Source organism: Triticum urartu, chromosome 3 (assembly GCF_003073215.2).
Source record: "Triticum urartu cultivar G1812 chromosome 3, Tu2.1, whole genome shotgun sequence".
Classification (NCBI taxonomy): Eukaryota; Viridiplantae; Streptophyta; class Magnoliopsida; order Poales; family Poaceae; genus Triticum; species Triticum urartu.
The window spans coordinates 305,991-322,906 of NC_053024.1; the positions used below are offsets into that span (position 1 = coordinate 305,991).

General features: G+C 42.7%; 1 protein-coding gene across 1 annotated transcript; it reads left to right on the forward strand.

Annotated features, from left to right (window-relative positions):
• The first annotated feature begins 3,418 nt into the window (after nt 1–3,418).
• On the forward strand, nt 3,419–6,610 carry LOC125547430 (transcription factor bHLH168-like). Its single transcript, XM_048711292.1, has 4 exons — nt 3,419–3,563; nt 3,647–3,832; nt 5,057–5,449; nt 6,447–6,610. Exons 1-4 carry the CDS (start codon nt 3,537–3,539, stop codon nt 6,510–6,512), a joined length of 672 nt encoding a protein of 223 aa, XP_048567249.1. The 5' UTR covers nt 3,419–3,536; the 3' UTR covers nt 6,513–6,610.
• Nucleotides 6,611–16,916: the final 10,306 nt, after the last annotated feature.

The window sequence follows — 16,916 nt, forward strand, 5'->3', positions numbered from 1 at the left end:
TCGATGAGCAAGTCAAGTGTCAGCGAGCGACCTGCTGCTTCTACGTCTGGCAGGTGGCAGAGCAACCAAAAGCAGTTAAATGTTTGACTGCTGCACTTTGTTGGTGTAGACGTCACCCTTGCTCGCGTCACCACCGCCTACGCATGCAGCTCTGCTTCTCTTCGTACATGGGCCAACCATAGCCATCAAGCAAATCCACACCATGCACTGTTCTGTCCACGAGCTTGACCCCTAAACATAAAAATCTTGCCTGACCGTTCATCAGTCCACTAGACTTTGCAAACACTTTCAGTCCACCCGAAACCCAAAGAGAAAATGGTTGATTTCACAAATAAAAATTACAGTTGCACATTACAACCTAAAAATAAGATAGTTGCACATCTCTATAAGTACAGTAGATACAGGTTTAAAGTGCAACTGCAGCTCAGAATAAAATAATTGACTAGTTTCATATCAAATCTACAAAAAGAAAATCGAACATCTAGCTGATAAAAAGACTAAATAAATAAAGTTGCTTTTTGAAAATATACAAGTTAAATATTTTGAAATGTTGAACTAGTGTGTGGGATTCATGCGCAACCCTAGAGTAGATAGAACGACCGAAATCGCTAACGAATAATCAACTAGCAACATAAAAAAATTCCAGTCAACGAGTAGAAAAAAAGTTATGTTAAAACAGGGGGAAATCAAACCTTTAAGCTACGTTGATCTTGAGAAGCCTAATAATGTACTTATGATGACATTTCACTGCAAATTCTCCTTCACAAACAAGGAAACAAACAAACAAAAACGGTTGCATCGAGGGGACCCACCCTCCCTGGTACTTCCAAATGGTGTAGTTGACATACTAGCTAGCGGTCCTTGTTGGATGGTCCAAGGCCAGCAAACGATTTGCAGCAGTCATACCTCATCTAGTTGATGGCAGTTTATCTACCATTCAATATGCTGGCGGTACAACTCTTATTAAGGAACATGCTGGCCTTGAAAAGGAAAAAAAAACTAAGCTATCATGATAGGTACTCTCAGAATTTACAAGTTATTGTGATAGATACTCTCACAGTCTATTCTCTCTAAATATTGTCCTTTAGCAGTAACCACATCTAGTCAACATCAAATTATTCTGTAATTTTTTTGTCATTTAGCTATCTTCTCAGCTAGCTATTTCTCTCCACATATGGCTAGAAAAATAGTATTGGGGTGGTGCCAATTAGTATCTGACATCGACGAGTTTGACCATAGGATAATTTATCGTTCGGCCTGCTAGAGAGCTAGGAATGTGATACATTATATATAGATGTACATCATCTCATCATCTGTATACATGTCGGTTGTCAATTCACTTACTGATTTTGTGGGGTTGGTTGTGGTTCAATTTTACACATGTTGCTCCGGTTCGACCATGTTGGTTGTTATTTCCATTGGAGCTAGACATCAATCAAGACCATCTACGGTATTACTCTATCCACAAGCTCACCGTTATAAAATTGGTCTCACTGTGGTTCAATTGAATTTTTTAAACCTTTCATTGACTGAAAACTAATAACGGCATTGGTAAACATTAAAACAAAATGAATGTATTTACAACCTACAAAGAGATAGTTGCACATTTCTAAAAGTAGCACTGGTTTGGGTTAAAGTTGCAAGAAAGGAATAAAACAAAGAATCAGCTGAATTTAAATCAAACCCGCAAAATAAAATCGAGCATACTGGTAAAAAGTAAAAAAAAAACATGGTTAAACATTACAAATATAGCAGTTGTATTTGATATGTGCAACAATAGAGTACAAAGATAAATCAATTGAAATTGCTAAAATAATAGTCGAGTGGCAAGACAAAAAATTCATGCTGCTTCGTCGGAAGAAAATCTGTTAAAATAACAAAAAAAAATGGGGGGGGGGGGTGCAACGAGACCCACTCTCCCTTATCCTTCAAAATGTTATAGTCGAGATGCTACCTAGTGGTCCTTTGTTCAATGGACCAACGACCACAAACAATTTGTAGCGGTGGTACATCATCTAGTTGATCTTACAATTCTTATTATGGAACATGGCCTTGAAAAGTAAACAATTCATATCCGAACCTCATGCCTAGCTAGGTTAACTACGGCATTGCCTGCAAGGACATGCACCCCTTCTATAGGTATTGCAACACATACTCTCTATTCTCTGGGTGTGTTTTCTGTAAACATTGTCCTTTAGCACTAACCACATCCATTCAGCATCATATTATTGTCTAATTCTATTGTTCTATAGCTTTCTGCTTGGCTAACTCTTTCTTTCCACACATGGTTAGACTTACAGTACTCATACGTTACATTTGAGTTCGTAATTGACAAAAACGCCATCGGTTCAAAACAATGCAATGTTCGACCAGCTAGGTAGGAATATAATGACAACATATATGAATATAATCATACCATCATCCATATATATGCCTTCGTCAAGGCAACCCTTACATTTTTTTAGATCCTTCATAATTACTGATACAATCCATAGCCTATCCCGGTGAAGCATAATATGACATGTGTTCTCGGATGAAACTAAAACTATTTTGTGCCCGGTTAACTACAAATATGGTAATAAAAAGATCGATATTGGCACTCATCACCAGTTTGTGGGAGCCTCGACGACATAAAGATCTAAGCTTGCGCTCCTTCAGGTTGAGATGAGCTGGGGAATCGCCGGTGGCTTGACTTTCCATGAGCACGAGCATCTATTCATCATCGGCAAATCATTCTTGGGACAAATTAGTGGCCACCAACATTTTAGCAAACATGGCACAGCTGCGTGACGAGCACCAATAAGCAAATCAATGCAAGTGGCGCGAGCAAAAAAATAACATTCCTCGTCTCCCAAGTGGGCCAAAGAAAAACAGCTGCAATTACATTGCTACTCCTCCTCCCGATCCATATTAGTTGTCGCTCGCATGGATGTATCTACTGCAGTGTTAGATACATTCATTTGAGCGACAAGTAATATGGATCGGGGAGTATGTTTATTGTTGTGAAGAGCAACAATGGCGAGGTACAAACGGCAGAAATCGCAGCTCCCACTTGCGCTCAATCATGCATGTCGTTCCTGTATCGAGCGCGCATGGCCGAGTTTCTTGCTTAACCAATGGATCCACGTCCACGCTGCTGTCACCTCTGCCACCGCATTGAATGCCGTGTCGCGCTGCCGACACACACGGAGCTCTGCATGTCCATTCTGCATTTGCACGTACGTATACTGCCAGTATAATAGCAACAACACAGCGGCAGGCAAAGCTCCGCTGATATTTCTCCATCGGCGCCTGAACCCTCTCCAACCAATAGGATGTGTACGTACAGCATCTCACTTCTCCAGCCACATATACCTCGTATATAGTATATATACACACGCACACACATTTTTAAAAATATTTTCAAGTTCCCCATATATACATGCAGTAGTAGAGAGCTCCCATAGGCCTCCTTGGCTGGCCCTTATCTGTACACGTCCATTTAAACCACGCCACGCAAGCACTTGTTCTTCTTCCTCCATTCTCATCCTGCCACCATGAAGCTAGCAGCTGCCTGCGCCTCGGTATCTTCTTCTTCACTTCTATTGCATTTCGATCGACACCCGTTGACACAGACAACCTGATCAATCTCTACTCCCGGAGCTAGATGGAGGTGAAAGCAAAGCCGGCGAGGGGCGGGAAGAGGACCAGGGCAAGCAGCGGCACGGCTGGTGTGCCGACGGCAAAGGTACTGATGGAGAAGAAGGAGTCGGAGAAGGAGAGGCGGCAGCACATGAAGAGGCTCTGCGAGAAGCTCTCGTCCCTCATCCCCAAAGAAGACAACCCCCACGCTGTAAGAAGAGACCAAGAACACACTTCTCTTCACATGTTTATTTTTTTCTCATTACGTTAGTGCTAGCTTGTGAGCTTTCTGTTCTCCATGTTTACATTGTGATATCATCCCGTCCAGAAAGTAATAAGTTTATGTTTATGTATTCCGCGTATTTAAGTGGCGAATGGTAATGAACTGTGTTTGTTGGACATATATTTTTCACAGTAGGTACCACCATACAATATGATCTAGTTATACCCTCATAAGTGAAAATGATTTATTGTAATGGCCACTAGTATAGTCCTTCCTCATCACATGAAATATCGTAATCCACGGGATCTAGCATTTGAGTTCTACGGGTATTAAGTTTTGTTGGAATGTGCTGCTTTCCTCAACTGAGTTCGTTTTTTCTGCCATATTCTGAAAACGCAGCCCCGAATTCTCAGGAAATAACTTACTGTCACGTTTGAAATGTGAAGTCTTTCTGTTTGCAGCTTGCAAGTATTATTAGGGTTATCTTGCAATCTTGCAAAACTCGTCCAGCTCTGAATTCACATGTCCACAAATAAGAGAATGCATATAATATTGTTTTATGAAGTGCATCAATAAGACGGGATGGCCCATGTGGCTGTTCATGCAAAACATTCCCATCTAATAATGAGAGTAACTTAATTAAAGGGACACACTAACTTAATTCTTGAATTATCTATGATATTTAGAAAGTAAAACTCAATTGATAATGGACATAAAGATAGTACGCTGTAAGATCTTTTAGATAATTCAAGAATTAAGTCACAACCCAAATATCAACTATGGATATGCACACAGTTGAAAATATCATAGAGTAAGATAAGAAAGAGTGAAAATGAGCTATGTGAAAACATTGGCACACATTCATTAGCCCCGTGTGGCGAAAACCGCCATTGAAACCATTCATGGAGGTGAACCATTTTTGAAGCTCATGGCATGTCAAGGTATGGTGGAAAAACAACTACAAAGCACAAACCAAATGTGGATTAAGAAAATCCACAATTTGGTTTATGCGTGATGATTTGGGTAATCTAGTTTTGAAGTCCAAAAGGTTTGTTGTGTGTAATTGTGTGCATCACCATATACAGACCAGAAAGTTACAACTCTTCCATAGTCTTGAAATGGAAAGTCTATTTGTGACAAGGAAATCATGTCATGAAATAAAAAAAGCTCCCATAATCTGTTCACACTATTATGCCTTAAATGTGTGTGTAGGATACAATGACCCAACTAGGCAGCCTGGATGTGGCCGCATCATACATCAAGAAGCTCAAGGAGAGGGTCGATGAGCTACAACGTAAGAAGACCTCTGCACAAGCCATGGCTACCTTACGGAGAGTTAGTGACATCTCAATGCCCACTACCACCATTACCACAAGCAGTGGTGCGGGGTCACTGGAAGGAGATAAATATTTGGACGCATCACCAACAGTAGTGGAGGTGCGACAACCCGACGATTCAAGCATGGAGGTGAGGCTTATATGCAGCACCGAGAAACCGATCAAGCTCCATGAGGTGATCACCATCCATGAAGAAGAAGGGGCCGACATCGTCAACGCCAATCACTCCGTTGCTGGCCACAAAATATTTTACACTATACACTCTCGGGTACGTACATATATAGGTATAGTTACATATATAAGTATACTCTTTTGCATTTGCGACGAGTAAATACATCTATGTTGCAAAATGTAAGCCATGCACGAGTCCTCGGATCCAAATTTTGACAAATAATTAGTTAGACCAATAAAATATGCGTTATGTGGCATTAAAATTGTATCACTGGATTCATATCTAAAGCATTAGTTTCTGAATGAAATGATTTTTGTGTCAAAAGTTTTTCCCCTTTTTGGAGTGTTGGCTCGATAGCCTATAAAAATATGTGTTCAAATTTATTTGAAGAGTGCTATTTGTATCTAGTGCATAATAAAGCTAAATTAATGAAGTATATACAAGTAAAAAGGCACAAAATAAAATACGAGAGGGTCCCTGTAAACAATGAGAGGAAACTGCAGGTCATTAAATACCACTCTAATCATTTTTCTAGGCTGAAGAAACATAGCAAGAAAATAAAAATAGAGGAAAGGTAGCCAAAAAGTTTCAAAATAACCTTATATGTACACACTTGCCATACTAGCTAGATGTATGTGCTAAGAGGGTGCTTGGATACGTTTTAGTCTCATGACTAAAAGTAGTGGGACTAAAACTTGCTAGCCTCACCCATGCTTGGATCCAAATACTAAAGAGACTAAAATCAAGTTAATGAGCATTTATTATCCTCCAAACCCTCCAATCCAGAACTCGCCTGTGTTAAAGAGAGGAGTTAAATGAGGAGAGAGAGGACTAATCCACATTTTAGTAGGGGTACCCTGATTAAAACATTTTAGTCTCAAGACTAGTTTTAGTCCCTCTTTAGTCAGAGGTTCTTGGAGCTTTAGCCTCTTAAAGAGACTATTTTTAGTCCGACTAAAGTAAATCCCTTAAATCCAAGCACCCTCTAAATTTAATTAGATGCGACTGGAATATTTTTGGAGGTCTCCATGTAAATATAAAATAATGATAAATTTAATTAATTTCGTAAATTCCTCTTTTTTTTATTTTGCAGGCCTTCAGCATCAGAATTGGCATAGATGTTTCAAGAATTACCGAACGACTGAGGGCATTGGTATGATAGTAAATCAATTTGTGGACACACAAAACCCCACACAGAACTGTGTAAAATAAAAATCCATGGACAATACATGATATCTATTTATTAATTTACTATGACAGGGATGGAAACACCTAAACTTGCTAGCTAGTGTCTTCACCATGTTAAATTTCAAAACGAGGTCGACGTACAAAAAAAATGTTGATCAATCTTCAATCTATAATAACCCGCTATAATTTACAATAACAAGTTTTGTCAAATCATAGCTTGTTGTACATTTTACAATATTAAATTTTAAATGTGTTATATTTTATCTCTTCCTCCAATATTCTGTGTTCTATAAACCGAATATGCTTGTTTTCATTTTTGAGGTTGAATAGGCTTGTTAGTTGTAGCCCAAACAAAATACAACTTATATCTCAAGTCTTTGGTGCAGTACATTGACCTAGCCCAAGCACCATCATCCCAACCAATCTGATATCACTATTTTGTATGGTATCGTATGAGAGCCGCCTCTCCAATATGCTCAAACACCATGCCTAGATCCTCCTTTCTGAACATTCTTGTGTTGTCCAGTTTATCTAATCAATGTGACGTTGGACCCGAGGAACTTTCTCTGATGGAAAACTCAGGTAATGCCTTGCTTGTGTTATCGAGTCCTCGGGTATGCTTATGGGACTAGTGCGGCTCCACCCAAGGAGTTTGTAACCAAAAAAGACAAAGGAAAAAGTAATAAGGTGACAAACCCTGAGTATGAATCATGAGTCAAATAGGACTAAATGTTGAGTTCCCTGCTTGCGTCAATATCTCCAAATATGTTGGGGCATGTGCCGGCCATGCCAACCATGGCCAAGCGTTTCTCTAACTTAGGTTGCATGTTCTATTCCCAATCCAATGCAAAAAAAAAAAATCTTGGTTCATGGGCAATTGGCGAATATGAGGAAGAATGACTTCTCGGCAAATGACTATTTCAACAAAATAAACGAGCTCGATGATACAATGGATCTAGAAGGATCCCCTCTCGCCAAAGAGCATGCGCTCTCATATCTATTGGGTGGCATCAGTTCTGATTACAATCCTTGTTGGGGATTGTTGCATGGAAAATAAAAAATTTGTACGCACACGCAAGATCTATCCATGGAGATGCATAGCTACGAGTGGGGAGAGCATCTACATACCGTTGTAGATCACTAAGCGGAAGATTTTATCACGCGGTTGATGTAGTCATACTCTTCGCGGTCCAATCACGATCAAACCGATCTAGTGCCGAACGGACGACACCTCCGACTTTAGCACATGTGCTGCTCGGCGATGTCTCCTCCTTGATCTAGCAAGCGGGAGAGGAGAAGTAGGTGGAATCACAACCAACACGACAACGTGGTGGTGATGGTGGTGGTGGAGCACCGACAGCGTTTCACTAAGCGTCGCCGGGACGAGGCGGTGGAACTACGGAGTAACGGGAGAGAGAGGGGCGCCAAGGGCTTGGTGTGTACTCTTGGGGCACCCCTTCCCCTCTATATATACGTGGAGGGGCGTGGGAAACAGCCCCTCCAAGGCCTAGGGCGCAGCTAAGGGGGAGAGGACTTGGACTCCAAGTCCAATCCTATTCGTACTAGGACTCCTTCCTTTTTTTGCTTTCCCTAGCCATATGGGCTATCGAGGACTTGGTGCGCCTAGCCCAATAAGGCCAGGGGACATCCCCGCAGCCCATGCTAGCCCATGGGTCGTAGTGGACCCAGTTCTGGACTTTCGGACCCCTCCGGAATCCTCCGGAACCTTCTGGAAGCTTCCCGGTAAATACCGAAAAAACTACACCTTTTTTAAGAACCCAAAATATGACTTCCCATATATAAATCTTTACCTCTTGACCATTCCAAGACTCCTCGTGACATCTGGGATCTCATCCGGGACTCCGAACAACATTTGATTACCACTCATCGAATATCCCAGTACTACTCCAGCGTCAACGAACGTTAAGCATGCGACCCTGCGGCTTCGTCAATTATGTAGTCATGACCGAGATACCTCTCCGGTCAATAAGCAATAGCGGGACCTGGATGCCCATATTGATTCCTACATATTCCACGAAGATCTTTTATCGGTTGAACCTTTATGACAACATACGTAATTTTCTTTGTCTATCAGTATGTTACTTGCCCGGGATTCGATCGTCGGTATCTCTTTACCTAGTTCAATCTCGTTACCGGCAAGTCTCTTCACTCGTTCTTTAATACATCATCTTGTAACTAACTCCTTAGTCACTTTGCTTGCAAGCTTCTTGTGATGTTGTATTACCGAGAGGGCCCAGAGATACCTCTCCGTTACACGGAGTGACAAATCCCAATCTCGATTCACGTCAACTCAACAGACACCATTGGAGATACCTGTAGAGCATCTTTATGATCACCCAATTACGTTGTGACGCTTGATAGCACACAAAGTATTCCTCCGGTATCCGGGAGTTGCATGATCTCATGCTCGAAGAAACATGTATTTGGCATTAAGAAAGCAGTAGCAATAAACTGAACGGTCATATGCTATGCTAACGGTTGGGTCTTGTCCATCACATCATTCTCCTAATGATGTGATCCCATTATCAAATGACAACTCATGTCTATGGTTTGGAAACCTTAACCATCTTTGATCAATGAGCTAGTCTAGAAGGGGCTCACTAGGAACACGGTAATTGCTTATGTATCCACACATGTATTTAAGTTTCCGGTCAATATAATTCTAGCATGAATAATATAACCTTTATCATGATTTAGGAAATATAATAATAACACTTTTATTATTGCCTCTAGGGCATATTTCCATCAATCCTGTGTTGTCATTAATCATGGCTCAAAACAATTTGGTGTCGCTTCCTAAGTTGTATTCTCATATGATGTCTTCTCAAGCCATAACGGAGCAGCAAAATCTCTCATTCCTAGGAAAATATTCATCCAACCTTGATCCATGCGATCAACAAGGTGGTAATAATCCTATGTTTGTCATATCTTGATAATAGCCTTTATGTTCCTAAGATTGCAAAAACTCCCTTTTATGTTCATCAACTCACTTATGGGAATAATGTTTTTTCTAGAATTTATTATGAATAGTTTTTATAATGCGTATGAATCACAAAGAAGTTTTTTGAGACACATGTAGAGGGTTCTCTATCTTGTTGACAACTGGCAGTCGTCCTAGGGTCAAGATCTTGCAGCCACCACGTCCCCACCCATTGTAGATACATGGCATAGTCGATTGGGCAATCCTACTTTCGTATTGGTCCATTTTCACCATCTTAATAATCTCACGTATTTTGTGGTTATCAATAGGAAACAAGTCATCTTTTTCTCTATCCTCCCATATATGTACAGGGACATTTTAGTTCATAAGATTTATGGATGATTATAGTATGTTTAGTTGGATATATCTTCTGGTACAAAATAAGGTTTCAAAAATCATTGCACAATTCCAAGGACATTAAATGGTTGCTTACCAGTGAGCTAATAATCATATAAAGTGCGTAGTACAAAAGATTAGAAATCTTTGCACAATTTCAAGCAAACAATGAATGGTTTGTGTTGTTTGTCAGGTATATAATAGCCATGCAAAGTGCTTGGGTGGAGTATGCCCAAAAATACTTAATATATTTTTACAAATGAGTATTTTCTCAGTGAATATGTGTTTCTCCTCATGTGGGAACACCATACGAACGGTCTGGACCTTTCACTCCTTAATGAGTCTTCTATGACCTTAAGGTGTTGTGTTTCGAGTACCCAAGTGGAAACTCTAGAGGTGTAAAGGTTGGGAGCATGAAAATTAGGGATCTTATGGTTATACGGAGATCGGCTCTCCATATATCCAGGGATCTCCAATCCATACAGGATATAAGTGTTTACCAGACTACCACTCCCCTATATAAATAAGGATGAGCTCTCTAATCTAGTGTATGAGACAAGTCTTTATTATACATATTCATTCAATGGAATAATGCAAGACATAGGTCTATTACACATCTGGGGGCCTGAACCTGGGAAAAACCGTCAGTCTTTGTCCTCTCCGGCCCAGTTCCCTTCGTGCACCACCAATCTCTCTATTCGTTTGTGATAACATTCAGATCATATGATCGTTGGGCCATTATTTGTCGATATAATCATGTCTCATGTCCTCATACGCATCAGCATAATAGTTCGCCTTAAACCAAACATCACCATATTGTGAAAGTAGGTCTTGCACTTCTAGCCCATTGACATATGCTATTAAAATTTTGGAACACAACCTTCACATCTATTGTTTTACTCATCGACCAAGTTCCAACTAATGTTATCAATTTCTCTACCCTCTTTTAATGCTACTAGGACAAAAACCATGTCATTCCATCCTTTGAACTTTCATGTGTGTGTGTGCGTGCGTGTGTGTGTGTGTGTGTGTGTGTGTGCGTGTGTGTGTGTGTGTGTGCGCGTGTGTGTTGGCCAAGCATTCAACCATACAATGTCTCGCTCTAAGTGTTCTGTTTTTATTTTATTTATTTTATTTTATTTGGGGGGGGGGGGGCGTTGCAGCAACCTAAAAGGTCACCCTAACAAACTACAACATGTATATCAAGTCCGATATATTTATTTATTTATCACTGAAACTGTATAGTGCCCGAGAGGCATACGTAACCTATCTGGTATGATGGTATGGCTGCGATCTCTATTAGTAGGGCATCATGATGTCACGTTGAGTCATAAATGATCCGCCACCCGTTCTCGATGAAGGAACCATCTGAACTAAGGTCTGGTAGGAAATTAGCCCTACGGTGGGCGTCAACTATCTTGGGAATTATTACATTGTGTAGCGTATGAAATAAATGGGTAGTGGAATGTGTAGAAATGCTCGTCTTTCGTGAACCGTTGTTGACCTACTGTTAGATCTGACTGAAGAACTCATCTGACTGGTAACTCCTCACCGACTCACAGCTACCTATGTTGCTGCTGAATTCGACCATATCTATTAAGTGTATGGGCTTTTAGCTGGGCCGATTGTCTCGATGGGCCTATCCGAGGGGGATTCCCTCATCATCCAATATATATTGATTTACCTAAAAAAAGATATATATATATATATATATATATATATATATATATATTGATTTAGCTCTGACACCATAGAGTGCACGAGAGGCATCCCAAATCAATCTGGTACGATGTTATGGCTACTTTGTTAGTACAAAGCAGGAGATTGTTTTTGCAAAATATTTTTTGATCTTATTACACGCACTAATTGCTCGATGTCTTTTTTTTATGATTTCTGGTAATTAGACTGTGTATCACACATGGTGAGATGTCCGAACATATCGGCAAGTTCTCCGCTTTGTATTGCAAAGAGCCTTGTGGCTTGTCCCTTTTGGGGACATCCTATAAAAAAGAGGGCAGTGTGACATAACAACAATTAATTAACTAAACAGCCGCAATTTCGCCACGGCACATAAATATCAATTCCTTAGCTAGCTAGTAGTGCTTCCAACCAGAATAAAGAGATTCGGCCTCGTGGATGTCTGAGGCCTTTTTCAGACTATATTAATATGCATTTACAAAGTGAGAGCAAATTAATTGGGGAATGGAACAAATACCCTCTCATCCAGACTTTGACTTCTAGAGATTGACAATTAAGTTAATGCTTCTTTGACAAAAAGCAAATACAAGCTTGTTAGTTGATTAAACTTGTGTAAAACTGAAGAAAATATGTATGTGGATGTCAGCGTGCGTATGGTAAAAAGATTGAACAAAGTATGAATGGTGCTTTCCTGCCCAACAAAAGGTAAACTAGTATGCAGTAAGAGTCAGCAGATATATTGCCTTTCCAAAAGAAAGGGGATGGATGAAAGCGAGAGCTAGGCCGATGTCACTGCGTGCATGTAAACGTGCGGAATACTATGCCATGGCCTTTTGGCCCATGCTACACTTCGCTTTCTCCCATTGTCGCCAGAGAGTGAGTGATTGGGCGAGCTTCCAGTGGTGGACCGAAAAGTCACCCCAAAGGAATCAATCCATGCGCCCATTTTATTATTCAGCGCGCGGAAAATGCTTGGTTACTAGGCTAACTAACTGCCGTAGTTTCTCTCCAATATTGCATCCACTTTTATGCATAAAGCACTAGTCTAGTGCAAAAATTTCGTTTTGTGCTTACGTAATTATTTTATTGGATTGTTTCTGATTGTATTATCCCATAATAACCAATTCCGGTCGTTTCATTACTTAAAATTGCCTTTTGCAATGAAAACAACAACAACAAAACATGTTACCGCAAAAAAAAACATGTGGCAATATTTTTAACTTCTAAGAAAGGATTCTCGATGATGTTGACTTTTACGGAGTGGAATTCGACATGATATCACAATCAAAAGATCGTGAGATCATTACTAAAATTACCGGTTTATTTAATCTGCGCACGAGGAGGGGTGGTGGGCTGATGAGTATGACTTTGCCAAAAATGCCGCACGTGATCGCTTAATTTAAATCATAATTATGTCACTCTCACCATCTTCTCACATGAAACCATACCACATGCTCCATCTTCAGTTAGCTCTTCGCCACTATTATAGCTATGCTAAAGCACTTCGATTTGATGAACTGACAACTCTTATACATGTCACAATCAGCTATATTTATTTCTTTATATAGTGTGAATGCAAGTATAACGTACTTCCAAAGTCAAAACAAAATCTGTGTATAGAATGGCCCGTGCACGTTGGCAATGCTATGAATTTCTTTTAGAGGAGTATATGGTTGGTTGGTTGGTTGCTGTCAGGATCAACCAACATGTAGTTGTTGGGTCACGATCTGTCACGATCAACATGTTCTCCAAAATAATGAAATTGGTTTGGATCATCATCGAGCTTCAGCCACGCGACATCGCCCATGTGTGGCCTTATCTCATTAACAAACTATATTTGTGTATTGGAGATTGAAGGATCAAGGCGCGATTAAAATATTTTCCAGCTGGGATCGTGTCCTAGTAGTACTGTACGCGCTTTCCTGGTGATCAAGCTAATCTCTTGATGTTAACTTAACTGGAAAGGGTATGCATGCCATTTTAGGCTACTTCATTGATGGTTAGAGTGCCGTTTTGGGGTGCAAACCAAAAATGCTACGTCGACGGATGCCTACAATGAAAGAGTTGTCGTTTGATTCATCCGATAGGAACTTTTCCATTGGATCTAGGCTAACATTTTTACTACCTTTGAAATGTGAAGGATTTATTTCTATCCTTCCTAGGAATATGAATCTGTTCCTACAATCCAAAGGGCTCGAAAGAATTTTTTCCTACAAAAGTCATATCCTTTAAAATTCCCACAAAATTCCTGCAAACCAAAGAAGGCCCAAAGTGAATTTAAAAATAAAAATATTCTGGAAAATAGGAATGGTAAATAATGGAAAAAATTATGTAGTGTTTTTTTTCTATTCTTAACAGTTTAATACCTAAAATTCCCATACATTCTAAAGGCTTGTCCGCAATTAAAATTTCAATTTTCCTTGTATTTTAATATGTCATTCATTTGGTAATTTCATTTTAAATCTTTATCCAAAATTATAAAAAAACTAGTTTGCTAATCCTGTTCTTAAATTTTGCAATATTTTCTTTCCACCTTGTCTGGATTATTTCTTCGTACAACGTAGTCTGTTCGCTACTTATTTGTGCATTGTAAAAGGTATGCGTTCGCCGACGAAATACTCTCTCCGTCTCAAAATAAGTGTCTTAAACTTTACTAACTAATATGTACAAATAATATCTCACTGCCCTGTCAGTCCATATCTCAATTCGCACGGTGTATTTATATCATTTGTGGAGACAGACGTCGATGTCATCACGTGATCATTGATTAATGGGGTCATTGTGACTTCTATTATAAGGTTGATAATTAATCGGATTGGAAGGCTGCTGAGAGCGCTCGTGATTGTATTTTCGTGGGACACGTAGGCTGATAGTGATTGTGTTTTTCAGTACGTGTTGCCTATATACACACGTGTGTACAGGCGGGCTAGCAGCAAAGTAGCCCACACGATTGCACAGTTCATCTGCTACATTTTTCTTCCATGCAAAGAAAAAACATTTTTCTTCTTCTTTTTCTGAAACAGTGGCAAAAAATTTATCTCATACGTTAATTAAGCAGAACAGAACTGCCGACTTAAGTGGAAACCGGGCGAAAACCATAAGAAACCACTAAACGACACACAGAATACTCTACGCACACCGCATGTCCTTATCATAGAGGGTGTCATCGATACAGCACGTAAGCGTCATCATCATCATCACTCCTTCTCTAGAACGCATGATCGTCATCCCTAAGAGCATCTCCAGCCGCGCCCCCAACAGCCTCCCCCCCCTCGGGCGATTTTTTCGCGCCGGCGTCAAAAAATCGGCCTAGTCGCGTCCCAGGAGCCTGTTTTTTGTCGGTTTAGGCCGAAACTGGCGCCGATGGACCCAGGGCGAACCCGGCGCGCTGGGGGGCGCCCGGGGGCGCCGGGGAAAGCGATTTTGGCGCGAACGAACTGCGGCCCCGCTGAGTCAGCGACACTCGCCTCGTCATCCTCACAACGCCTCGGTTTCCCGCGGGGAATAAATGCCAAGTCTGCCGCCGGTCAGCCTTCCATTGATTCCTCACGGGCGGCGCGGCGACGCCCCCTCCCGCCATGCGTACACACGACGCCGGGCCTCTATAAAAGCAACGCATCCCCCTCGCCTGTGGCCACACCCGCCCACAGCTGCCGTGCTATGCCTCTCCGACGTGTTATGTCTCTCTCTCCCCGTGCGCAGCCGCCGCCGACATTCCTCCCCTCTCTCCCCAAGCCCAGCCGTGACGATGGGCAAGTGATTCCCCGGCGATGGGGCGGCGGCCAACGGCTTTGGCCTCCGCTCGCCGCACGAGTGGGAAGCGTACTTGCTGTTCGAGGCTAACATCCTGGTGCCTCCCGACATGCGTGAAGGGTCGGGGGAGGGGGTGGAGGCTCAGCGCCGGTGGCGTCCCCATCCCCCCGCTGCCTGACGTCACCGCGTGTGCCGACTACTTCACCGATGAAGTCGACGGCGTGCGGGCGTCGCTGATGGAGGAGCAGCGGGCCCTCCCGCAGTAGGCTGCCGGCAACCATGAGGCGTGGGCGGCATACTTCCAGCACCGGCAGGCGCAATGTATGGACTCCACAAACGGGGCACCGGTGGTGCGGGGCACCAAGAACAGCGAGGGGCGGCGCCTGTGGTGGGGCGCCCCCGGCCGCTCGCTTCACGCCGTTCTCCAGCACCTCGAGGGCGGCAACAACCCGTCGTTGACGTACCCTGCCACCCCGGCCCGGGACAGCCGCCAGTGGATGCCGAGGAGGAAGGCGTCCTCTTCCTCCTCCTCCGGGTCGCCGGAGCTGTTCAACGTAAAGGCCGAGCCTGCAGAGACGCTGCTCGGCTGGCGCACCCGCAGCGCCGGCATCGTCATCAACGAGGGCGGGCACGCCTCCTCCTCGGCTCCTTCCCGCTTCGTCAAGCCGAAGACAGAGCCAGGGCTCGCCACCGCCGTGAAGACGGAGCCGAGGCTCTCCGACGAGGCGGCCTTGAAGTGGGCGCGCGAAGACTGGGCACAGACTGAGCTAGATCGCCAGTGTCGCGCCCTAGAGTAGTTCACCGCTCAGCGTCGTGGCCGCGACGAGGGAGGCGTCGTCGTTCTCGACAATGACAGTGACGATGACGCGCCGCCACCGGTCCGCTAGGGCGACCCCGGGCAAGGGTCCAGCAGGGGCGTCCACATGAAGGAGGAGAAGGACGACGAGGACAACGGCGATGGCGGCGACTTCGCCGCGCTCAGCCCGGTTTTTGGCCTATAGTTGCGGCCTTTTTTAAGTATTTCACTTTGCTATGTAAAAAAACTATTTAGGTCGCCTAAGTAATGTCATGTTCGCCGAATTTTAGCTGAATCTTTGTCCTGTTTGCCTAATTTTAGCCGAATTCCTTTTTGAAATTAATTTAAAACACCTTATGGGGGCAACCCTGGGGCCGGCGGCTGGGAACCCGAAAGCCCCCACGCCGATTTTTAGCACCGGTTCGTCCCCAGGCGGCGAATTTACGCACCCCCCTGGAGGGCCAACGGCTGGAGATGCTCTAAACCTTGAGCAAATGACTCTAAGTTTGCCGTAGATGTTCGTCGAACCAACACGCATTGTAGAGGGCAACTAAAGCTATATGAAGATCCTTCCCAGAATTCAACCACTTGCGACTAAACAGCGCAACTCCGACTTTGACATAGAACTGCGAAGGAGAACTAGGCACGACTGGCGCCGTGAAAGATCACCGAATGGACCAGTTGTTGCCCGTCATCATTATACACCACTAGGACCACACCACCGCAGTTTCGACTTCATAGCAACAAAAAGGCCGAGAAAATCCCATGGACACCATCATTTAATCTAGATA